Raw genomic sequence first — 26,967 nt, forward strand, 5'->3', positions numbered from 1 at the left:
ACCCAGAGGGATGGTATGTGGAGGGAGGTGGGAGGGGGGTTCAGGATGGGGAACACATGTAAACCCATAGCTGATTCATATGAATGTATGGCAAAACCACTACAATATTGTAAAGTAATTAGCCTCCAACTAAAATAAATTAAAAAAAAAAAACTGATCTGTGATTACTTTGCAAAATTCCCAAAGTTGGGGACCGTATTTCAGTCCACCTCATCCTGAGCAGCCTCAGATTGAATGTTTCCATTGCTAGCACCTTTTCCTTCACAGAACTTATACTTCCGCTGTAACCTTGTGCCTATCAGGAGGCTGGTCCCCAGCACCAGGTGTGATTCTGTGCCCTGCAATGCACCACAGAACCAAGCTGAGCAGAAGGGCTGGAACCTGAATTTAAATCTCACGTCTGTAAGTTGGGAGCATCCCTGGTGGCTCAGGCTACTGTTCATGACAGTTGAGAGAATAAATAGTCACAGGACTTTGATTTCACTAGGTATGGACTGGGATATGAAATGAAATAAATAGCCAGCTAGGTGCTAAAAATTTAAACAGCCCACAGGTTATTTCAAGATTGTCTCATCAGCTACAAGCAGTGCAAAATTGAAACCTCCAGCTTTTTTCCAAGTTCTCATTCCTTATGAACAGAGGAGAGAGAGACGGGTCTTGGGATTTGGGAGTGGAGCCAGACGCACTGGATGTTAAGAGGTAGGAATGCTCCTTTTCTAACCAATACAATTTTCAGCAAGAGACTCTCCCCACTCCTCCACATACACACACAAAAGAGTACAGTGTCACAAGACCACGAGACACGTCAGTAAAATGAAATCCATTCTGTCCTTGAGGTCTGTGATCTGACACAGATCTGAGATAATCCCTAGAGATCTAATCTAGTAGTCATTTAATGTTCAGGAAGATAATAAAATGGAGCCCCAGGAGGGTAAGGCTAATCCTAGGATCACAGACTGGACTCCCCGCACACCTGGTGCTCACAGACGTCACTTACCCACAGATACGCTCTCCCTCACCCAGGCCTTGTACTCAGGGGACAAATACACTCCCTAACATTAATGTGTCCCTGGCTTGTCTGTTTTTGTTGAGTCATAGATAATATTGTACATATGGCCGCTCCCCTTCTTGTTCACACACATCCATCTATTCATTTGATAAGCATTCTAAGCACATATTCACCTCGCATTGTTACAAATGTCAAAAACACTGTACCAGCTCTCAGAGGCTTGTTTCCTCATCTACATTCATAAATAGACACACGCAGAGTTTATCACCCTTAGGAAAAACTAATGGTTCCCATTCACCCTTTAAACTGAAAGTAAACAGAAGGACTGTCTTTAACTGGAAGGGTAACTGGATTTCAGTCCAGAATCTTCCACTAACCAGCTATGTGACATTGGGCATGTCGCCTTTCTTCTCTAGCCTCATCTATCCTTTTTGTAAAATGACGATCTTAGTCAAAGATGGGTGGTCTTAAGCTTGTCAGCTTCACATTCTCTAACTCTCTGTGAGCCTGCTTGCTCAGTCGCTTCAGCCGTGTCCTACTCTTTGCAACCACATGGACTGTTTCCTGCCAGACTCCTCTGTACCTGGAATTTTCCTAGCAAGAATACTGGAGTGGATTGCCATGCTCTCCTTCAGGGGATTTTCCTGACCCAGGAATTGAATTCATGTCTCCTGTCTCCTGCATTGTAGGTGGATTCTTTTCACCACTGAGCCACCAGGGAAGCTCTCTGACATTTTAGTAAACATAGGCCCTATAACAGTTGTCAGAAAAGCTAAAGTTATTAGCTGTGCAAATTGATGAAGAGTCTGAATCTTTTTTTCTTCTAGTATATGATAGGAGATAATATATTCTGGAGCTGCATCAGAATCAGTGGCTGAAGACTGTGGGATGGTATTGTTTGGCTATCTGTAAAGGCCTCTCTGGCCTTCACATTCTAGAACTTCAGAGAAAGTTCATGGTAAAAAGCAACTAACAGAGCACAGCAAAGGAAAAAGGGGGAAAGTGTGACAACTGTGGTAGCTTCTTGCCCTTCTTTGATGGGGAAGGATGGGGGAGGCAGCAGAAAGGGAGCAAAAGCTGCCCTTGGAGCCTTCTCAGAGTTGTAATATCCAAAGGATTGGTTAGGAGTAAACACCTGTACAAGGATTTTGTCAAGATTTTTTTCTGTGTGTTTGGAAGTGTCACACTCCAATTATTCTGCTCACTCAGGCCTCCTCCAATTAAGAAATAAAAATCACCAAATAAGCCTTAATGAACCTCACTGCTGAACCTTTGCTGGTGAAGTGCTGCAGTTTCTCCAAGTCGTGCGTCTTTTCTCAGTGTTCAATGACACAGTTCAGTTTAGTCCCTCAGTCATGTCCGACTTTTTGCGACCCCATGGACTGCAGCACGCCAGGCCTCCCTGTCCATCACCAACTCCTGGAGTTTACCCAAACTCATGTCCATTGAGTCAGTGATGCCGTCCAACCACCTCATCCTCTGTTGTCCCCTTCTGCTCCTGCCCTCAATCTTTCCCAGCATCAGGGTCTTTTCAAATGAGTCAGTTCTTCACATCAGGTGGCCAAAGGACTGGAGTTTCAGCTTCATTAAGGCTTATTTGATTTTTTTTTTTTAATGGGAGGAGGCCTGAGTGGCAAGGAAAAAGAAGATGAGAAGGGGTAGGAGAAAGGTGAGCACAAAGTGTGAAGGCAAAAGGATATAGATGAAGAGAGAGAGTAAAGCCCAGTTCAGAAAGCGGTAATGGGCAGCTCCTAGAAGCACGGGATGTGGAAGCTGTTGTCCTCTATAGTTTCTTTGATCTCTTCTTTGTGGAGCCCAGAATTTACGCGGCTCTCCTGGGCTGCAGGCATCAGCTCTGCACAAGGAGGACGTAGTAGCTAAAGTAGCCAAGGCAATTTCACCCAGTCTGGTATCTCCTGGTCTCACAATATGTAAAGGGAGACTGCAGAGAGAACAAACCAGAACTGAAGGCTAGGGGCCGTGTAGAGAGTGCATCCTCACCAGAGCTGGGCTTTACTTAAGAGTGTGTGTGCAGTGCTAAGTCTCTTTAGTCATGTCCAATTCTGTGACTCTATGGACTGTAGATCAGGCTCTCCTGTTCATGGCATTTTCCAGTCAAGAATACTGCAGTGGGTTGCCATGCTCTCTTCCCGTGGGTCTTCCCGACCTAGGGATCAAACCTGTGTCTCTGTTTCCTGCATTGGTAGCTGACTTCTTTGCCACTAGCGCCATCTAGGAAGCACCCTTAATTAAGAGGTGAACCCCCAAATTCAGTGTTGTGTGGTCTTAGCACACCCTCCACTGGTAATAGGCAGTGACTCCAAGGCTTTCCCACACCAGGATGATTTCTGTTGGAAATACCACAGACCAGTTATGCCTCTCAGCACTTTTTTTGTCCTCAAAGTCTCGTCTCCACCCTCCCAATCTAGAGGAAATAAAAAATCCCATTTCAGAAAACTTTTTTCCACTTGCCTTCTATCATTTGGTGATGCTTCCAGCCAGTTAAATACTATTTAAGGGTCAAAAGGCAGAAAACAAACTAGAGAAATTTTTAAAAAAGAGAATTACTGGAAGCAGTAATTTAGGACAGAATATCTGTCATCTGTAAAGACTATTTTTTAACCTCCTAGTCAATAGTAGTAGCCACTCTTTTTATCACCTATGTTTCCTTGCCTGAGTTCTATACATATTTCACTTAGGTTAACTGACATCAACAACAAAACCTCAATTCACAGACAAAGCAATGGAGTCTCAAGGGGGTTATACAATTTGCATAAGATTACATAGTTTGTAATCTGACAAACTGACAGAGCCAAGATTCCAATTTAGGTCTATCAGTTTGCATTCTTTCCCACTGAACTTTGCTGTCTACAGAGGAGATAAGATTATTTAGATATAATCTTTTCATTAAAAAAATTTCCTTCTAAACTTTTATTTCAACAATCAATTTTAGTATAAAATACATATTACACGAAACAAGATTTCAGGAAAAAAACAGCAAAGAAACATAAGCTTAACTGCTATTAACAGAATGCTGAGCAATGCTATTAAAATACTATCTATGCTGTGACTTTTAAAATTTTTAATTGAAGGATAATTACAGTTTTTTGTTGATTTCTGCCATCCATCAACATGGATCAGCCATAGGTATACATATGTCCCCTCCCTCTTGAGTCTCTCTCCTACCTCTCATCCCATCCCAGCCCTCTAGGTTGTCAGAGAGCCCTGGTTAGATTTCCCTGAGTCATACAGCAAATTCCCACTGGCTCTCTATTTTATATATGTGAGTGTGTATGTTTCCATGCTACTCTCTCCATTTGTCCCACCCCGCATTTCCATAAGTCTGTTCTGTATGTATGTTTCTCCACTGCTGCCCTGCAAACAGGTTGATCAGGATCATCTTTTTAGATTCCACATATATGCGTTAATATACGATATTTGTTTTTCTGACTTACTTCACTCTGTATAATAGGTTCTAGTTTCATTCACCTCATTAGCACTGACTCAAATGCATTTCTTTTTATGGCTGAGTAATATTCCATTGTATATATGTATCATAGCTTCTTTTCCCATTCATCTCTTGAAGGACATCTAGGTTGCTTCCACATCCTAGCTGTTGTAAATAGTGCTGCAGTGAACACTGGGGTACATATGGCTTTTTCAATTATGATTTTCACAGGGTATATCCCCAGTAGTGGGATTGTTAGGTCACTTGGTAGTTTCATTCCTAGTTTTTTATGGAATCTCCATACTGTCTTCCATAGTGGCTGTATCAGTTTACATTCCCATCAACAGTGCAAGAGGGTTCCCTTTTCTCCACACCCTCTCCAGCATTTATTGTTTGTAGACTTTTTGATGATGGCCATTCTGACTGGTGTGAGGTGATATCTCACTGTAGTTTTGATTTGTGTTTCTCTAATAATGAGCAAAGTTGAGCCTTGTATAGAGCCTTGTATACCAGTCCAGATATACCTGGGATAAATCCCACTTGGTTGTGGTATATAATTGTTTTTATACATTGTTGGATTTGTCTTCCTAATAGTTTATTTAGGACTTTTGCATCCATCTTCATGAGGGATGTTGGTCTATGGTTTTTCTTTCTTGTTGTATCTTTCTTTGCCTTTGGTATTACGATAATGTAGACCTCAAAGGATGAGTTAGGAAGTATTTCCTCTGCTTCTGTTTCCTAGAAGTTGCAGAGAACTGGTATAAGTTCTCCCTTAAATATTTGGTAGCATTCACCACTGAATTCATCTGTGTTTGGTGTCTTCTGTCTTAGAACATTAATGATTGATTCAATTTGTTTAAAAGATGTGGCCTTATTCAGAATACCTATTTCTTCTTGTGTTTTAGCAGACTGAGTCTTTCAAGGAAATGAAATGTCAAGGAATTGAAAGGAAATGTAATTGATTCATCTAGATGATCAAATTTGGGGGCATAAAGTTGTTCATAATATTTATTATTCTTTAATATCTATAGGGCCAATACTGATGGCCTATTTTTTCATTTCTAGTAATTTGTCTTTTTTTTTTTTCTGTTTGACTAGAGGTTTATCAATTGTATTGATCTTTCTAAAGAACCAGCTATTGGTTTTGTTGGTTTTCTCAATAGATTTCTGCTCTAATTTATTATTTCTTTTCTTCTGCTTGCTTTGAATTTAGTTTGCTCTTCTTTTTCATTAGATTAATAGATTTTTTAATACACACATTCAATGATACTAATTTCCTTCAAAACTCTGCTTTTGCTATATCCAACTAATTTTGGTTAAGTTGTATTTCAGCTTCGTTTACTTCAAAATATTTTAAGTTTCTCTTTAGACTTCTGTGACATGTGTTATGTAGAAGTGATAGCTCACGGTGAACAATGTCAGTTTTGTGATCTCTGAAGAAGATTTAGCTTCGGGTCCAGGGACCAGGCTTGATCACTCAAGAACTTTTGTGTAGCAGAGTTTTATTAAAGTAAGAAAAGGGACAGAGAAATCTTCTGATATAGACATCATAAGGGGGACAGAGAATGGCCCCCTAGCTAGTCTTATGAAGGCCTTATATACTTTTTTCAGACCCACTCCCACAACATACATCTTAAATTAACAAGATTAGAATGAATAGAAATATCTTACCAGACCCACTCCCATAAAATACACTTTAAGATGACAGGATAAGTCAGAAGGTTCTTGCTAAGGAGAAACACATCCTCAGGGTACACTGTTATACTGACTAAGACAAAGCAACATAGAAAAGAATGTCCTTTTCTCTTTGAGAGCCCCAGATCCCTTTTTCCTTCTCGAGGACTCTGGACTGCTTTCTCCTCCTTGGGAACCCTGGACTTATCATCAACCTACCTAGGAATTGACTCTCAGAAGTGTATTAATTCATCTCCAAGTATTTGATTTTCCAAGTAGCTTTCTGTTACTGATTTCTAACTTAATTTCACTGTGGTTTAGAGCATGCTTTGTATAACTTCTTTTAAATTTTTTAACATGCGGTTTGTGACCAAGAATGTTGTCTTGATAAATGTCATGTATGTTTGAGAAGAATGTATTCCACTGTTGTTGGAAGAAGTATTCTAGAGATTTCAATTAGACCAGTTGATTGATGGTACTGTTGAGCTTACGTAGGTTCTTACTGATTTCCTGACTGCTGGACGTGTCCATTTCTGACAGAAGGCAGTTGAAGTCCCCAACAAAAATAGTGGAATTCATCTATTACTCTTTGCAATTCTGTCAGTTTTTCCTCCATGTATTTTGTTGCTTTGTCATTAGGTACAAACACATTAAAGATTGTTCTTTTTGGAGAACTGACTCATTTATTACTATGTAGTGCTCCCTGATTCATCCCTGGTAATTTTCCTTGCTTTAAAGTCTACTTGCCTGAATTATGTAGCTACTCCAGCTTTGTCCAGATTAGTGTTAATATGGTATATGGATCCTAACCCTCCTTTTCACTCCTTCCCTCCTCAATCCTGTCTACTCTGTTGATGACTCCATCTAAGCATTCATTAATAGCATTTTTGATTTCTAGAATTTCCTTTTGATTTCCTAGAACGTTCATCTCTCTGCTTATTATCCAACTGCATGTTGTATACTTTTTTCATTAGCACTCTAAACATACTAACCATAGTCATTTTAAATTCTCCAATCCTTGCCATATATGTATCTGAATTTCATGCTTGGTTTGTCTTTTAGAACTGTGCCTTCTGTCGTTTAGTATGCTGTGTAGTTTTTGTTGTTGCTGTTCAAAGTTGGTCATGATATCCAGTTGGACTGGGTAAAACAAAGTCCATTGAGTAGGCCTCGGATGATGTGGCAGTAATGTGGGATGGCAACAGTCTAGTCTTTTGATTAGGTCTATTACCAATCATGAGATCTTGGTATGTAACCTTCACAACTGCTTCTCAGTCTTACTCCCTGCTCCTCTCCCCCCATTTAGGTGAGAAAGAAAGGCTGGTAGGGGCTAGAGTTGGGTATTTCTCTTACCCCAGTTGGTTATGCTCTGGTAAAATCCAGTGTAATTAGGCTCTACCAAGAGTTAGTTCCCTTTGACACCAGGATTTTGTTAAGACAATTTGGGGGGCATATTTCAAAATGGTTACTTTCCCTCCCCTTGTTAGAAGAACAAGATTTTTCTCCAACATTCACTGTGAAAAGCTGGTGGGGCTTCTGGAAGTCAAAGTTTGTTCCTGTCCTGATCTCCAGGAGTTTTTAACTCTCAAGTTAGTCCATGCTCAGTCTCTAGTAATTAGTCAATTTCCCTTTAGGTATTTTTATCTGATGCTGGGCCCAGCAGGGGTTTCCAGGTGGTTTCTCCTCCAGGAAAACTGGAGGAGATTCTCTATATTTGTCTGTATCTCAAGTTTTCAGATGATGGTTTTATCCTGTACCTCTGTTCTCATGGATCGAAGAACATCAATTTTCAGTTTTTCAATTTTTTTTTGTATATTAGGTGGAAGTTAAGACCTCATTATTTTTCCTTTAACTTGCGACAATATATGTTTCTTAACACATTTTAATGGTATCAATACAATCATCAGGTGATGCCTCGGAGACTGATAAGCATGTCATGTGAGGTATTAAAATTAAAACCAAGAATCTCACCACACTGATCATTTTCCACACAGGTCTAATATAAAATTCTGCTTGACATTACTGTTAAAATTTGGATCTAGACCAACTATTGTCAAGCAGGAATCCTACTTGCTGGTGGAAAAGAAATATGGGCGGGGGTGGGGGGGCGGGGAGGGGGTAGTCTTCCCAGATGGCACTAGTGGTAAAGAACCTGCCTGCCAATGCAGAGACCTAAGAGATGTGGGTTCAGCCCCTGAGTTGGGAAGATCCTCTGGAGGAGGGCATGGCAACCTATTCCAGTATTCTTGCCTGGAGAATCCCATAGGCAGAGGATGCTGGTGGGCTATCATCTTTAGGCTTGCAAAGAGTCAGACATGACTGAAGCGACTTAGCATGCATGCATGTTGGGAGTAGAATAAAGGACACTCTTTAAGTAGCAATATTCACATTTATTGAGCAGTAAAATATATATGGTCAACATTGTTACTTTCATTTGCATATGGAAGAGTTGGGCCTTATACAAACCTGTACTTGACTTTTTATCAAGAGTACTTGTCATCAAATTACTCATATCTAGGCTTCTGCAGGTCTGGAATTTTCTCTCCATTGGATAGGAGTATATGGTTGGAATTCCAGTTGATAACATTTTTATTTAAAATTTGAAAAGTAAAAACAGAATCAACATGGTCAAGTTGTCTTATTAGTCTTAAGGATTTCTGGATTTCGTCCTTGGAGGAGATCAGGATCTTCCCAAGGCCTGGGTCCTCGAACATTTTTCCAGTCATCAAAGGTGGAATCCTTTATTTTCTACAGAGCCACAAAAATTAGAGCATAAATATTAGTATAGGAGCCCTGTGAGTTTGGCTAGGACCTAACTGAATAAATGAGTAGAAAGAATTCAATAGGCCCCCACTTATAATTCTAGTAAACAAATCAACTGCATGTCAAGCTTAATAATTAAAGAAATACTATATTTCTTTATAGGATCTGGAATTTTTCTTGCTATTGAAATTACTGCCTATCTTTCCCCTCATCAGAATAAAACTATTAAAAAAGGAACAGAATCTACATGTTTTTTAAAAAATTTTTATTTTGTTGAATTACAGTTGATTTACAATGTTGTGTTAATTTTCGCTATGGCAAAAGTTCTGCAGTTATACATATATATGTATACATACACACACATATTCTTTTTCATATTCTTTTCCATGATGGATTATCACAGAATATGGAATATACGTTCCTGTGCATATACAGTAGGATCTTATTGTTTACACAGTCTGTATATAATACTTTGTATCTGCTAATCTCAAACTCTCAATCCTTCCATCCTCCACCTGCCCCCACCTTGGCAAGCCAAAAGTCTGTTCTCTATATCAGAGTGTGTTTCTATTTTGTCGATATGTTCATTTGTGTCATATGTTAGATTCCACATATAGGTGATACCATATGGCATCTGTCTTTCTCTTTCTGACTTACTTCCCATAGTATGATGATCTCCAGATCCATCCATGTTACTGCAAATGGTGTCATTCTTTTTTTATGGCTGAGCAGTATTTCATTGTACATATGTACCACATTGTCTTTACCCATTCATTTGTCAATAGTCATTTAAGTTATTTCCATGTCTTGCCTATTGTGAATAGTACAACTATGAACATAGGGGTACATATATTTTTCTGAATTATAGTTTTCTCCAGATACATATTCAGGAGTGGGATTGCTGAATCATATGGGAACTCTATTTTTAGTTTTTTGAAGAACCTCCATATTGTTTTCCATAGTAGCTGCACCAATTTACAATCCCACCAACAGTGCAGGAGGGTTATCTTTTCTCTAAACCAGATTCGGCATTTATCTGTAGATTATTTTTTAATGATTGCCATTCTGATCTATGTGAGGTGGTTCCTCTTTGTTCCAAGTCATTCTGACTTATATTTCTTGAATAATTTACATGTTTTATTTCTGAGAGCACAAAGGGAAGAAGCTGAGAAAACGAAATTCCACCTCAACACTGATCCAGAAGAGTAATGATTAGCACAGGTACTGGCAGTAAATGAAAGGAAGAGACCAAAGGTGGAGACTGTACAGAGTCTGCTAGAAGGGAGAGATATCACAATGATTTGCTCCACACCTTAGAAATGAGCCTGGCCTTAAGAATGAAAAGCAATTCCCTATAGCGGCTGTGAGCAAAGCCCTTCTGGGGCAATAAAAACTAGTTTCACGTAGAGTTTGCATCACCGTATCTTTAGTTAGCTGTACCTCTGGAGCACAGGAATGAAAACAGGAAAAAAGGGAAGAACATAAACATTTCTTTATCCTCTCACACCACTCTGACAGTAACTTTCATATATGTGCTTTGGTTATTCTGGAATAATTAACTGAACAAGATAGAAAAAGAAACACAGAGAACACAGGACAGCTTACATCCAGTGACAGAGGAAATGATATAAATTGACCTTGACACTTGGATACTAAACATTACTCTTTTACCAATAAGCTATATAACCCTGTGCAAGTGATTTGAGTTATCTGGGCACTAATTTTCTCATAAGTAATAATGAAAAGACAAGACCAAACGGTCTGCATGACTTCTTCAGCTCTCACATTCTATGGTTTCTAAAAGAGCTATAGGGAACATCTACTTCCAGACAAACCCTTCATAGCCCATATACTGCTTATATACTGAGAGGTACCAAGTTAGAAGTTTAAGAGAAAATGATGGGGAAATAGTGAATAATGATTCTCTAAATTTCTCTTAGAGCTTTACCAAAAGTTTAAATCTACAAAGGTGAACAAATTTCTACTAATTCAAGAAGAGAGTAAGTTATCTTCAAGTATAGTTATGAAATGCCCCAAAGTTAAAGAAAGGTTTTAAGAAAGAACAATGGCCTTCACTCAGATAATGTAAGACATATGTGCTCAAAAGAATTTAAGAATAACTGTTAGATGGGATGCAAGGCTGACTGAATTACTTCACACAAAAGTGGTCCAGTTTCAAACTAAACTAAAACAAAAATAGCAAACGACACAGTGGTCCAGTCTTTAGCTCTGACAAGATCCTCTCAGGAAAACAATTCAGAGGAGTCCCACAAAGTTCAGGGGATTTAGGAAACCTCAAAGCCTTTCCACAGATCCTCCCTTACAGAGTGTAAAATCAAGCTCAAAATGACCAGCCAATAACTGGACTGCTAAAATGAGAATCAACTGCTCTTCACAAGTCTCTTCAATATTTACTATTCCCAATGCCTACATTTCAATAAAAAAGGACCACACATAAAAAGAAAAGGGAAAATATGATAAGAGATAGAGAATGTCCTCCTTCCCAACATCCTATAATTAAACATGCTATTAACTCCTTGATTTTGTTAATCAGATAGCTGGAAAAATGACACTTCATTATAATGTTAATTAACATTCCTATTATAAGTTGAGCATCTCTTTATATGTTTTAAAAATGCTATTTATTTCCTTGTCTCTGAACTCATTACATGTTTTGCCCATGTTTCCACTGCCAACTGAGTTGTTGAAATTGTATACTGATTTGCTCTTTATATTTAAATTAATCAATTCATCATGATAAGGATAGACAATATTTTTAGGATTTCTCATCTACCTACTGACTTTATATTACACATTTTTTTTTAGGTGGTACCTTTGAATATTTACTTTTAAAGCATCTCTATTTCTCATCACATTTAAATAGGCTTTTCTGACTCAAGAACACAAAAAAGAAATTTCATTTTTAGCCTTTTGGGTTTTTTTATTTTTAAATTCTTGATCCATCCAGAATTTATTCATAATATATGAAAAATAGATCCATGTTTATTGCCTTCTCAAACAACCACATAGTTGTTCCAATAATGTATATTTAAGGTAATTTTTTTTCTGTACTGGTAATAATTTGAATTTACCTTAAGGCAGATAGAACCAGTCACAGACTAGGAATGTTGCTACATTAGCACACTATACCTCGTATTCTGATTCCAATGACACTTTATTCATTTTCAGCTTTTTTTCTAACTCAGGATCAATCTGTAGAAAAATAAAAGTAGCCATAAGTTACTTCAGTTTGTTAAGATTCCATTTGCAATTTAAAAAGTTAATATAAGCATGGCTCAGATGGCATGGCAGATTACAAAAATGTGGGAAAATCCCCACAATCTATCAAATTGTATGACAACTAATATCTCAATAGTACTATAACCACTACTACAACTAATAGCAGCCAAAAATTTACCAAGCACCTGCTATATGCCACATATTTTGACATTTATTATTTCCTATAACTCACAAAAAAGTATATGACCTAAGTATTATTTGATTAAAGCAAGGATAATGGAACACAGGGAGTTTGAATGACTTGTCAAAGAGGCACAACTTGGCTTCGAAGCTTGGCCCTCTGCCTCCAGTTGCTGTTGTTCAGTCACTAAGTCATGTCTGACTCTTTGCAACCCCATGGACTACAGCACGCCAGGTTTCCTTGTCCTTCACTATCTCCTGCAGTTTGCTCAAACTGATGTCCATTGATTCAGTGATGCCATCCAACCACCTCATCCACTGTTGCCCCCTTCTCCTCCTGCCTTCAATCTTTCCCACCATCAGGGTCTTTTTCAATGAGTCAGCTCTTCATGTAAGGTGGCCAAACTGCTGGAGCTTTGTTTTCAGCATCAGTCCTTCCATGAATATTCAAAGTTAATATCCTTTATGACTGACTGGTTTGATCTCCTTGCTGTCCAAGGGACTCTCAAGAGTCTTCCCCAGCACCACAGTTAAAAAGCATCTATTCTTAACAGCTCAGCTTTTTTATGATCCAACTCTCACATCTGTACATGACTACTGGATGAACCACAGCTTTGACTATATGGACCTTTGTTGGCAAAGTAATGCTTCTCCATTTTAATATGCTATCCAGGTTTGTTATAGTTTTTCTTCCAAACAGTAAGCATCTTTTAATTTCATTGCTGCAGTCACCATCTGCAGTGATTTTGGAGCCCAAGAAAATAAAATCTGCCACTGCTTCCATTTTTTTCCCCATCTACTTGCCATGAAGTGATGGGACCAGATGCCATGGTCTTAGTTTTTTGAATGTTGAGTTTTAAGCAAGCTCTTTCACCTTCACCAAGGTCTTTAGTTCCTCTTCACTTTCTGCTATTAGGGTGGTATCATCTGCATATCGAGGTTATCAATATTTCTCCTGGCAATCTTGATTCCAGCTTGTGCTTCATCCAGCCTAGGATTTCACATGATATACTCTGCATTTAAGCTAAACAAGCAGGGTGACAACATACAGTTTTGATCTACTCCTTTCCCAATTTTGAACCAGTCCACTGTTTCATGTCAGTTCTAACTGATGCTTCTTGAGCTGCACACAGGTTTTTCAGGAGGCAGGTAAGGTGGTCTGGTATTCCCATCTCTTTAAGAATTTTCCCTCTTGACTCTCCCTTAATCTCAGCCTCTCAACCCTTGTAATTCCTGTCAACCTCAACCAATCTTCTCAATTCCTCTCAAAGTTAGTCCACCTTACCCTCTCAACCTTGTTTGAACTCAACCTTACCCAAACACTGACTCTCAACTTCACCAGAGTCTGACTTCTCAGTATCAACCAACCTGGACCTCTCACTCTCAGTAGGTCTTATCCTCTGATCCTGCTCAGCTAATCTTTGTCCTCTCAGCCTCCTTCCACAGACCTTGACCAATCTCATCCTCTTAATCAACCTCATTTCTCTCAATTTTGTTCTGTTTACTCTGACCCCATCCTCTAGACCTCTTCTGTTATTGCAATCTCCCTCATTCTCCCTTGCTGTGAAACTTTACCCAGTCCTTAAAACCAAAGCCTCAAGTCATTCCATATTTATTTAGATCTTAATACTGTATATATCACTATCAACTTGCTGCTACAAATTCTTTTAGAATCCATTCATTTCTATTGTCATTGCCAATGTTTTACTTCAGATTCCAGTACTGTTCATCTATATTACTGCCAAAGTATCTTAACAGGTCTCTCTATCTCCAGCTGAAACACTCTCTTCCCTCCTATCTTGCTCCCCTAATCTCCATCCATCCTGTACTCTTGCCAGAGAGTTCTAAACTGAAAATCTGACCATATGCCCAATAGTCCCTCTATGTTATATAATACTAATCATTTTCATCATTTAGCTATCATTTAACTCTTATCATTCTTAAAGCCTTAATTCAAAGGTTGATACCTCTAGCAGACCTCTGGTATCCCTTTCCCAAATCTAAACTATATATCTCTCCTTGAAGTTCTAGCAATGTGTTATGTAAAATTCTAATCTAGCATTTCACTAGGCATTGTTATATTGTATGTTTGGATACATTTTTATATTAGAAGTCTCCCAACCTTGCTTATGGGGCTTTCTGGGTAGCTCAGCTGGTAAAGAATCCGCCTGCAATGCAGAAGACCCCAGTTTGATCCCTGGGTCAAAAGTTCCCCTGGAGAAAGGATAGCCTACCCACTCCAGTATTCTTGCTGAGAGAATCCCAATGGACAGAGGAGCCTGGTGGGCTGCAGTCCATGGGGTCGCAAAGAGTCAGACATGACAGGGTGACTAAGTATAGCACAGCACAGCCTTGATTATGCTATAAGCTTTATTAAGAACCAGTTTCTTGAATCTTTATCAGTAGGATATAAGACATGATAAACTCATGACAAAGATGCAATTATTTTTCAAATACGTTTATGACATCCCATTTCCAAAAGTCAGATTACTATAACTTTCATCTTAGAGCAAAAGGGCAAAAAGTCCTTAATAAAATAATTGGGATGGTAACAGAAACTTTAAAACTCAGTTGATAACTGGTCTATTCCCTCACAGAAACCATATATTCCTTTTTAATTTAATATTTATTCTAATACTGTCTTTAACACTAGCTAAATTGGTATTTCTCTTAAACCATAAGATTAATTGAAAAAACTGAATAAGCTTTCAATACTCTACTTACCCACCAACATTACTGAGGTCTGCTAATGAAATACAGCTGACTCTTGAACAACACGAGTTTGTTCTTTGAGAGTCCACTTATACAAGGATTTTCCTCAATAAATATACACCTTGGCCTGCCATGTCTGTGGGTTCCACATGCATGGATTCAGCCAGCTGCAGATTGTAAAGTACTGTAGTATTTATTGAAAAAAGTCCATGGTACCAGTGGAGCAGCACAGTCTAAACCTCTGTTGTTCCAGAGTTAACTGTACTTGGGAAAAAAACAAGTATCAGATGTGTGCCACAAACTAAAGCTATATACTTCTGAATGAATTAACCAGAATTCTTCTGTAACAACAGACCTGAATTTGGTAGTAATTACACAAACTAGTAAATGTAACAAAAAAGCAGCAGACTCCCAAATACAGCAAACAAACTAGTCCTACAATGAAAGCAAACTATGAAAAAGGCCCCTATAAATCCATTATCTATGTCTCTTTCTCCACATATTCGTACAAATACCATGTATTCATGGAATCTAAAAAAAACACAACAAACTAGTAAATATAACAAAAAGGAACAGTGAAAGAAAGTGAAGTTGCTCAGCTGTGTCCAACTCTGCGACCCCATGGACTGTACCCCACCAGGCTCCTCTGTCCATGGAATTTTTCAGGCAAGAGTATTGGGAGTGGGTTGCCATTTCCTTCTCCAGGAGATCTTCCCGACCTGGGGATCAAAACTGGGTCTCACGCATTGCAGGCAGATGCTTTACCATCTGAGCCACCAGGGAAGCCCAACAAAAAAGATGCAGACGCACAAATACAGAAAGAAACTAGTGGTTACCAGTAGGGGCAGGGGACAGGCAATACAGGGGTAAAGTGGTGGAAAGTATAAACTACTGGGTGTACGAAAGGCTCAAGGATATATTGCACATCATGGGGAATATAGCTAATATTCTGTAATAACTCTCAATGGAAAGTCATCTTTAAAAATTGCATAGGACTTCCCTGGTGGTCCAGTGGTTAAGAATCCGCCTGCCAAAGCAGAGGACGCAGGTTCAATCCTTGGTCCAGGAAGATTCCACATGCTGTGGAGCAACTAAGGCCATGTGCCACACATACTCTAGAACCCGTGCTCCTCAACAACAGAAACCGTGCACCACAACTGGAGAGCAGCACCTGCTCACTGCAACTAGTGAAAGTCCCTGCACAGCAATGAAGACACAGCACAATCAAAATGAATACATACATAAAAATTTTAAATATATATATATATATAAAACTTTTAAAGAATTGTTTTATAAAAGAGCCCAAAGATCATTCATCAGACTGAAAAAGCAAGATAAGGACATCTCTCGTGGTCCAGTGACTCCACACTCCCAATGCAGGGGCCCTGGGTTCAATCCGTGCTCAGGGAAATAGATCCCATATATTGCAACTAAGACTCGGTGCAGCCAAATAAATAAATATTTTTTTAAAAAGTGAGATAAAAATTCAGACAGCTTAGTATTTTAAGTATCCATGTCTCATAAACCAAAATATACAAATATACATGTCAAACTCCAATGAGAGTTCTTACTTTAATCTTCACAGCATCATAACGAATTTGAGAAAACTCACGAAGACCAAAAGAACCTCCAACAATCAGCAACTGAAACAAAACAGAGAAACAATTAAAATAGAAGGGCAGAATTCAGCATATCTATATATTACTTATCTAAATGCCAAGGGTGGCAGATTATACAAAATCCTATAGATTATTTTTCCTGGTGAGTTACCATTCATTTTTTCAGAGCAAATGTAGTATAAACTATAACTGGGAAACATTTTAGCATATTAGCAAATACCAAAATCACTAATTTATACCTGTACTTGATCCTATGATTTAAATACCAGATCACAATCATTGTATCAGTTAATTCTTATAAAAGACCTATGAACTAAGGGAAGACTATACACTTAGTATATGAGAAAGTAAAAGCACACCAACTAAATGGCAATCTTGATTCCAGCCTGTGCTTCATCCAACCCAGCATTTCGCATAACGTACTCTGCATATAAGTGAAATAAGCAGGGTGACAATATAGTGTCGATGCACTCCTTTCCCAATTTGGAACCAATCTGCTGTTCAATGTCTGGTTCTGACTGTTCCTTCTTGACCTCCATACAGACTTCTCAGGGGGCAGGTAAGGTGATCTGGTATTCCTACCTCTTGAAGAATTTTCCACAGTTTGTAGTGATCCACACAGTCAAAGGCTTTGGTGTAGTCAACAAAGCAGAAGTAAATGCTTTTCTGGAACCCTCCTGCTTTTTCAATGATCCTACAAATGTTGGCAATTTGATCTCTGCTTTCTCTGTCTTTTCTAAATCCAGCTTGGACAGCTATTAGTTCTCGGTTTATGTACTGTTGAAGCCTCACTTAGAGAATTTTGAGCATTACTTAGCTAGCCTGTGAGATGAGCGCAATGGTGCGACAGTTTGAACATTCTTTGGCATTGCCTTTCTTTGGGACTGGAATGAAAACTGACCTTTCCCAGTCTTGTGGCCACTGCTGAGTTTTCCATACTTGCTGGCATACTGAGTGCAGCACTTTCACAGCATCATCTTTAAGGACTTGAAATAGTTCACCCATGTTGCTGGCATCCAAAATAAAGCAACATTTCCTTTCCACTAACTTTACTTTTTTATTGGCTTTTGAGCTGCAAGCAGCCAGATCCTACTTTTGGTTACATATACATATGAACAGAATGGTCCAAGTGCCAATAGCTGTGTGTAAGTTCAGGAGATTTCTGAGAAGAGCCTTCCTACACACTCAACAATGGCTAACTTTGAGGCTCTGAGCAAATAAGTAAAACTTTAAGGCAGAGTTGTAACCTGCCTGAGTATTGAAGGAATGCCCTAGCACACAGAGCCCCTTGACAAAGACTGAATCCAGGTGTTTAAAGAAACCTCTGCCCAATATAAAGAAAAACACATTCTCTTAAAAATGGGCAAAAAACTTGAATAGACAGTTCCTCAAAGATATACAGATAACCAATAATCAATCGTAAGAAAGGATGTCCTGTATCATTAGTCATTGTGCTCTGCTTAGTTGCTCAGTTGTGTCTGACTCTTTGCAACCCCATGGACTATAGCCTGCCAGGCTCCTCTGTCCATGAGGATTCTCCAGGCAAGAATACTGGAGTGGGTTGCCATGCCCTCCTCCAGGGGATCTTCCCAAACCAGGGATCGAACTCAGGTCTCCCACATTGCAGGTAGATTTTCTACTGTCTGAGCCATCAGGGAAGCCCAAGAATATTGGAGAGGGTAGGCTATCCCTTCTTCAGGGATCTTCCCAATCCAGGAATCAAACCAGGGTCTCCTGCATTGCAGGCAGATTCTTCACCAGCTGAGCTACCAGGAGAGAAATGCAAATCAAAACCACTTCACATCTCCCTGTAAGGGTTTAATTATTTTTAAAAAGTGGACACTGACAACTGTTTATAAGAATGTGGAAAAATCAGAAGCCTCATATGTTGCTGGGGGGAATGTAAAATGATGCACTTTTTGAGAAACAGTTTGACAGTTCCTCAAAATGCTAAACATGGAGCTATCATATGATGCAGCAATTCTACTAGTAGGCATTTATCCAAGAGAAATGAAAACACATCCATATAAAAATCTGTATATGAATGTTCATAGCACCATTATTCATAATAGCCAAGAAATGAAAAAAAAAAACCTAATGCTTATCAATGGACAATATTCCAACTGATGGAATACTATCTAGTCACTAAAAGGGTATGACACTTTGATACCCGTTAGATGAATGAACCTTGAAAACATTATGCTAAGTGAACAAAGTCACTCACAAAAGACCACAGATTGTACTATTCTATTACATCTATAAACAGATGATTAGTGGTTACCTAAGACGGAAGAGTAGAGAACAGGAAGTGGCTACAAGTGAGTTTGGTGATTCCTTTGAAGTGAAGTGAATTCACTCAGTCGTGTCCGACTTTTTGTGACCTCATGGACAGTAGCCAACCAGGCTCCTCCGTCCATGAAATTTTCCAGGCAAGAATACTGGAGTGGGTTGCCATTTCCTTCTCCAGGGGATCTTCCCGACCCAGGAATCGAACCCGGGTCTCCCGCACTGTAGGCAGATGCTTTACCATCTGAGCCACCAGGGAACTGGGTGATGAAAATGTTTTAAAATTAGAGTGTGATGATAGTTTCCAAACAATGAATATACTAAAATCATCTTCAGACATTAAATGGTCGGAATTTTAGTATGCAGAAACCAGTAATGACTGGTCAGATTAGAAAGGTAAATTCTGGGGACTAAATGGGCAGTGCACAAATTGAAACAACAAATATATTCTCTTTTCCAAGTGGTTTGGGAAAGAAGGGAAGGAGAGTACTGTTAGCCTATACCTGGTACTCTAAGTCTTCTTCTGTTTGTTGTTGAATAAATATTCTTGTGAAGCAAGCACTAACATTTATGTAAGAGATTAAAAAAAAGAGAGAGAGAGTAAAACAGCTGGCTTAAAATTCAACATTCAAAAAACTAAGATAATGGCACCCGGTCCCATCACTGCATGGCACATAGATGGGGAGAAAATGGAAACAGTAACAGACTTTATTTTCTTGGGCTCCAAAATCACTGTGGACAGTGACTGCAGTCATGAAATTAAAAGACCCTTGCTCCTCGGGAGAAAAGCAATGACAAACCTAGACAACATATTAAGAAGCAAAGAAATCACTTTGCTGACAAAGGTCCACTTAGTCAAAACTATGGTTTTTCCAGCAGTCATGTATGGATGTGAGAGTTGGACCATAAAGAAGGCTGAGCATTAAAGAATTAATGCTTTCAAACTGTGGTGCTAGAGAAGACTCCTGAGAGTCCCTTGTCCAGCAAGGAGACCAAACCAGTCAATTTTAAAAGAAATCAACCCTGAAATATTCATTGGAAGGACTGATGCTGAAGCTGAATTTCCAATACTGTGGCCACCCAATGTGAAGAGCCAACTCATTGGAAAAAAAACCCTGCTGCTGGGAAAGACTGAAGGCAGAAAAAGGGATTGACAGAAGACAAGACAGTTGGATGGCATCAGTGACTCAATGGACATGAATTTGAATAAGCTCCAAGAGATGGAGAAGGACAGGGAAGCCTGGCATGCTGCAGTTCACGGGGTTACAAAGAGTCAGACACGACTGAGCAAATGAACAATGACAACAAAGAGAGAAAATAATTTCAACTTTAAGTATAGTAGTATGCTATAGTAATATAGTAAATATGGAATATCCAACTGATATATGATGAAGACCATGCATCATCTGAGCTCTTTCTAGTATTGTTGGGTTTTAGAGAACTGAGTTCAACATTTTCCCCTACAGAATTAGTTACTTGTCTAGGACCCTTTGTGTGGATCACAACAAACTGTGGAAAATTCTTCAAGAGATGGGAATACCAGACCACCTTACCTGCCCCCTGAGAAATCTGTATGCAGATCAAGAAGCAACAGTTAGAACTGGACATGGAACAACAGACTGGTTCCAAATTGGGAAATGAGTATGTCAAGGCTGTATACTGTCACCCTGCTTATTCAACTTATATGCAGAGTACATCATGCAAAATGCCGGGCTGGAAGAAGCACAAGCTGGAATCAAGATATTCCAATGAGACTTTTCCATCAAGGTTATTCCAATATCAATAACTTCAGATATGCAGTTGACACCACTCTTATACCAGAAAGCGAAGAAGAACTAAAGAGCCTCTTGATGAAGGTGAAAACGGAGAGTGAATAAACTGGCTCAAAACACATCGTTCAAAAAACGAAGATCATGGCATTTGGTCCCATCCTTTAATGGCAAATAGATGGGGAAACAATGGAAACAGTGACAGACATTTTCATGGGCTCCAAAAATCACTGTTGATGGTAACTGCAGCCCTGAAATTAAAAAATGCTTGCTCCTTGGTAGAAAAGCTACGACAAACATAGACAATGTACTAAAAAGCAAAGAGATCACTTTGTGGACAAAGGTCCATATAGTCAACAGAGGACCCACATTTTGAAACCGTATAGACCTAGGTCCAGTGTAGTACAGATTCAGTATAGACACAGTATAGACCAGAATAGAAAAATACACTTAGGAAGAAGTCTACTGTGGTAGTCTTGTCTTATAAAACAAATGAGGGAATCCCTAGAAGGTACTTTTATACTTTAATACTAGTGGTTTTAAGAGCTTAGCTTTGACGATTTTGAAAGATAACAAACAAAACTAAACTATCTTCCAGTGGGACATGCAGGTGACCTCAACTTGCACTGACAATCACGCTTCTGAATGGACCTATTTTGTGGAAGGGGAATCCACAAGGAGGATAGTTTTTACACAGTCCCTGTTGGCTACGCAAATATAATTCTGCGTTGTCTTATAAATGATTTTGTTTAAACGTTTAAAAAGATTAAAAGGGGTTTTTAAAGATTAAAAAGAAATCCACATTCATCAAAAAAGAACTAAAAAAAACACATTACTTTTCTAAGGTCGCTACTTTCCTTTAGTCCTGGTTAAATGCAAAATCTGGTTACTTTTCCTGTACCAAATTCTCATAAAAGCAATAAACTATTTAAAAACTGTTCACCTGCTTTATTTAAATTATTTCATTTACTATGACATCAAGGCTTGTTGAAACAAACTACCTTGCCAAGGTCAAACAGAAAAGAAAGTGTGGTTTCACTGGATTCCAACTCCGGTTGGTGTTAAGTATTAAGCATTAACTTGAATCCGCAAGACGAACAGGATCTTCTGAGAACTCCATGTAGGAGTGGATACAAACAAAGAAACGCCAAAACTACTTGCAAGGTGCTTTAAAAATATCAACCATAATGCAGCGACTATCTTTGCAGGGCTGCTACACTGTGCTACATTTAACTCACAAGGATTTTTTTTTTTTAACTCATAACAACCCTGGAAGAATTAAGCCAATTCACACTAGTAAACTGAAACCTGAGGATGCCCAAAACTGTAGTTAAATTAAGTGAATATAACTAGTTTCAATGATCAGAGTTATATTCAAGCTGTAGCGTGGCAGACGGGAGGTTGGGGTCGGGGAATGAGAGTTTAGTAATCATCCAGGCTCTAGCTAAGGCCTGGTTCGGGTTAAAAACTGGTTCAGAAGCACATCCAGGTTAACTACCAAAGGTCAGACAAGGACCTGAGATCGAACTACCAACGCGGGGAGTGACTAGGAAAGTAGGACTGCCTAAAGGCCAGCCACAGTCTAGCGCAGGCTGCGGTTCCTCGCCTCACACACTACAGGTTCACCGCACTCACGTCCCAGCCAATCCTGAGGTCCCACCCTCTCGGAATCCCTCCTCCCCACCCGCCTCCAACACACACTTCACCCTCCGCTGCGCTCACCAACATGGGAACTCCGTAGCGAAGGGTCTTATTCTTGCGCAGGGCGCGCCTCACCGCGTAGGCGAACATGACTGAACTGTCCGAGTCGTTTAGATGCCAAACAAGCTCAGCGTGGCCTTCCGAATCTCAGTAGCTCCGCTACGAAGACGTCCTTGACTCACCTCTTTTCCTTGGCCTCCCAGTGCCGGTTCTTTCTAAGATCGACCTGCGGCAGGCAAAAGCAATAGATCCGTAGTAACACACTCTAGCTTCCCCCCGGAAATTCGAGTGCGAGGCATTTAGTTCCGGCAAGCTGGTGTCCCCTTGGGACTTGAGACTGGTTGTGTGTCCGTGCTTTGTCGCTCAGGCTCAGTCGTGTCCGACTCTTTGGACGTCATGGACTGTAGCTAGACAGGTTCTTCTGTCCATGGGGATTCTCCATGCAAGAATACTGGAGTGGGTTGCCATGCCATTCTTCAGGGGATCTTCCCAACCCAGGGATGAACCCAGGTCTCCTACAGTTGCAGGCAGATTCTTTACCGCTTGAGCCACCAGGGAAGCCCAGTCATGTTTGTACTAATTGTCAAAGGATGTGGAACCTGTATTTATCTCCCATGTTCTGGGTCTCTTCTTAGAACACTTCCTGGCACATAAAATCAGCTCAATAAAAGTGGGTTTAAAAAACCTACTTTAAAGCCAGTACTCTAACCTCTGCAGTAATTTGCGGAGTTGTTCATTTTCTCAGTCATGTCCCGATTTTGCAACCCCATGAACTGCAGCACACCAGTCTTCCCTGTCCTTCATCATCTCCTGGAGCTTGCTCAAAGTCATGTCCATTGAGTCGGTGATGCTGTCCAACCATCCCATCCTCTGTCATCCCCTTCTCCTCCTGCCTTCAGTCTTTCCCAGCATCAGGGTCTTTTTCCAGTGAGTCAGTTCTTCATATCAGGTGGCCAAAGTATTGGGAGTTTCAGCTTCATCATCAGTCCTTCCAATGAATATTCAGGACTGATTTCCTTTAGGATTGACTGGTTTGATCTCCTTGCAGTCCAAGGGACTCTCAAGAGTCTTCTCCAACACTGCAGTTTGAAAGCATCTGTTCTTTGGCACTCAGCCTTTTTTATAGTCCAACTCTCACATCTGTACATGACTACTGGAAAACCATTGCTTTGACTATATGGACTTTTGTCAGCAGAGTAATGTCTCTACTTTTTAATCCACTGCCTAGGTTTGTCATAGCTTTTCTTCCAAGGAGCAAGTGTCTTTTAATTACATGGCTGCAGTGATGGGTATTGTCACCCTGCTTATTTAACTTATATGCAGAGTACATCATGAGAAATGCTGGGCTGGAAGAAGCACATGCTGGAATCAAGATTGCCAGGAGAAATATCAATAACCTCAGATATGCAGATGACATCACCCTTATGCCAGAAACTGAAGAGGAACTAAAAATCCTCTTCATGAAAGTGAAAGAGAAGAGTGAAAAAGTTGGCTTAAAGCTCAACATTCAGAAAACAAAGATCATGGCATTTGGTCCCAACCCTTCATGGCAAATAGATGGGGAAACAGTGGAAACAGTGTCAGACTTTATTTGGGGGGGGGCCTCCAAAATCACTGCAGAGGGGATTGCAGCCATGAAATTAAAAGACGCTTACTCCTTGGAAGGAAAGTTATGACCAACCTAGATAGCATATTCAACAGCAGAGACATTACTTTGCCAACAAAGGTCCATCTAGTCAAGGCTATGGTTTTTCCAATGGTCATGTATGGATGTGAGAGTTGGACTGTGAAGAAAGCTGAGCGCCGAAGAATTGATGCTTTTGAATTGTGGTGTTGGAGAAGACTCTTGAGAGTCCCTTGGACTGAGGAGATCCAACCAGTCCATCCTAAAGGAGACCAGTCCTGGCTGTTCTTTGGAAGGACTGATGCTGAGGCAGAAACTCCAATACTTTGGCCACCTGAAGCAAAGAGTTGACTCACTGGAAAAGACCCTGATGCTGGGAGGGGTTGGGGGCAGGAGGAGAAGGGGATGACAGAGGATGAGATGGCTGGATGGCATCACCGACTCGATGCATGTGAGTTTGGGTGAACTCCAGGAGTTGGTGATGGACAGGGAGGCCTGGCATGCTGCGATTCATGGAGTCGCAAAGAGTCAGACACGACTGAGCGACTGAACTGAACTGAACTGAGTGATGGGTAGCTTAATAAAAATGAGGATTAAAAGTGCCATGAAAATTCAGGTTGAATGCTAATTGGTGTTGTGTCTTGCTATCTGTGAATCTTTAATACTCGTGCTTTTACTGCCAGATATTGTGCAGTCATCAGTTGTTTATGAATGTCTAGTTTCCACTCATTCTACAACCATCCAGTACACCTTTTAGGGAGTCATTAGAAGGCTCGAAAAACACAGAGATGAAAATATATGCTCCCTGCCTTAAAGAAGCTGGCATACTAATAGGCACACATGAACCGTCTAGCTTGGGAAACAGCCCCTCACGTGTGCTGTTTGCATTGATGAGTCAGGGAAAGCCTCACCTATTATCACCTCAAACTGCACTTGACTGGTGAGACTTTTCTAGGTGACCTATAGAGGTCAGCAGGGACTTGGTTCCCTGGTGGCTCAGACAGTAAATAATCTGCCTGCAGTGTGGGAGACCCGGGTTCTATCCCTAGGTCAGGAAGATCCCCTGGAGGAGGGCATGGCAACCCACTCCAGTATTCTTGCCTTGAGAATCCCATGGACAGAGGAGCCTGGTGGGTCCCAAAGAGTCAGACATGACTGAAGCAACTACGCACAAGGCCATGCAGAGTTAGAGAGTGTAAAACTGAGAAAAAAGCTTAAGATCACCCATGTTTGACTGAGATCCTCCTTTTACAAAAAGGATAAATGAGGCCAGAGAAGAAAGGCGACATGCCCAAGGTCACACAGCTGGTTAGTGGAAGATTCTGGACTGAAATCCAGTTACTCTGACCACCAGCTAAAGACAGTCCTTCTGTTTACTTTCAGTTTTAAGGGTGAGTGGGAACCATTATTTTTTCCCAAGTGTGATAAACTCTGCATGTCTCTGTGAGCATAGGTGAGGAAACAAGCCTCTGAGAGTTCGCATTTGTAACAAATGTTAAAAACAGTGTTTTTGGCATTTGTAACAATGCAAGGTGAATACCTACGAAGAATGCTTATTGAATGAACAGATGGATGTGTGTGAACAAGGAGAAGGGGAGTGGCCATATGTACAATATTATCTATGACTCAACACAAACAGACAAGCTAGGGACACATTAATGTTAGGACACATTGATGTTTGTCCCCTGAGTACAAAGCCTGGGTGAGGGAGAGTGGATCTGTGGGTAAGAGATGTCTGTAAGTACCAGGTGTGTAGGGAGTCCAGTCTGTGATCCCAGGATTAGCCTTACCCTCCTGGGGCTCCATTTCATTATCTTCCTGAACATTAAATAACTAGATTAGATCTCTAAGGATTATCTCAGATCTGTGTCAGATCACAGACCTCAAGGAGGGAATGGATTTCATTTCACTGACATGTCTCATGGTCTTGTGACACTGTACCCTTTGGTGTATGTGGGAGCCAGGGGCGAGGGAGGGGGGCTCTCTTGCCAAAAATTGATTTGGGTAGAAAAGGAGCATTCCTACCTCTTAACATCCAGTGCGTCTGGCTCCACTCCCAAATCCCAAGGCCCATTTCTCTCCTCTGTTCATGAGAAATGAGAACTTGGAAAAAAGCTAAAGGGTTCAGTTTTGAACTGCCTGTAGCTGATGAGACACTCTTGAAATAACCTGTGGGCTGTTTAAATTTTTAGCACCTAGCTGGCCATTTATTTCATTTCCCAGTCCATATCTAGTGAAATCAAAGTCCTGTGACTATTTACTCTCTCAACTGTCATGAAGTGGCCCCCTCCCCCAGATGGAGCTGATTTCTTTGATTACATTTCACACTGCCATTCTGAGGACACCTGCCACTATTCAGGACTAGATCTGCACCCAAGCTTCCGTGCTGCTGCGTCAGGCAGACAATGAGGCACAGGGGAGGGGAGTGGAAAAAGAATACCAGTGGAGAACAGTTCATCTCTTTTGGAATCTAGTTTCTGGCACTTGACAAGTCAGTTAAGGAGAGTAAGTGACTAAAGGTTTGCTGGACAAATTCTGCTACCTGCCTCCAACATTTGAGAGCAGGCTTAGCTGCTCTAGCTGGATCTGTGATCCTTAGCACAAGGAACTATAATACCATGACTGGAGGGCATCCTTGGTGCTGAGTTAAATTACAACTTGTTTCCTGAGAAATGAGAATTAACCTGAGCTTAATTCCTATCTGTAGAAAGTAAAAATCAGATTAATTAAAAGGTTATACACCCTGACTCCCCATGACTTCACTGACATTCTTGTAGGGAATGGGCTCATTTAAGTTCATCTTGATCTCATCAACTAATGGATTGTTGTTGTTGTGTAGTCTCTCAGTCGTGTCCTATTCCTTGCGACCCCATGGACTGTAGCCCGCCAGGCTCCTCTGTCTATGGGATTCTCCAGCCAAAAATACTGGAGTGGGTTGCCAT

The 26,967-nt window shown here is 40.2% G+C and overlaps 1 protein-coding gene across 1 annotated transcript; it reads right to left on the reverse strand.

Moving 5' to 3' along the window:
- Window positions 1-8,548: 8,548 nt before the first annotated feature.
- On the reverse strand, window positions 8,549-22,627 carry COX16 (cytochrome c oxidase assembly factor COX16). Its single transcript, XM_068965975.1, has 4 exons — window positions 22,423-22,627; window positions 16,598-16,669; window positions 12,045-12,107; window positions 8,549-8,879 (listed from the first exon to the last, which is right to left on the reverse strand). Exons 1-4 carry the CDS (start codon window positions 22,489-22,491, stop codon window positions 8,760-8,762), a joined length of 324 nt encoding a protein of 107 aa, XP_068822076.1. The 5' UTR covers window positions 22,492-22,627; the 3' UTR covers window positions 8,549-8,759.
- Window positions 22,628-26,967: the final 4,340 nt, after the last annotated feature.

The sequence above is a fragment of the Capricornis sumatraensis genome, chromosome 2, assembly GCF_032405125.1.
Source record: "Capricornis sumatraensis isolate serow.1 chromosome 2, serow.2, whole genome shotgun sequence".
NCBI classification, from domain to species: Eukaryota; Metazoa; Chordata; class Mammalia; order Artiodactyla; family Bovidae; genus Capricornis; species Capricornis sumatraensis.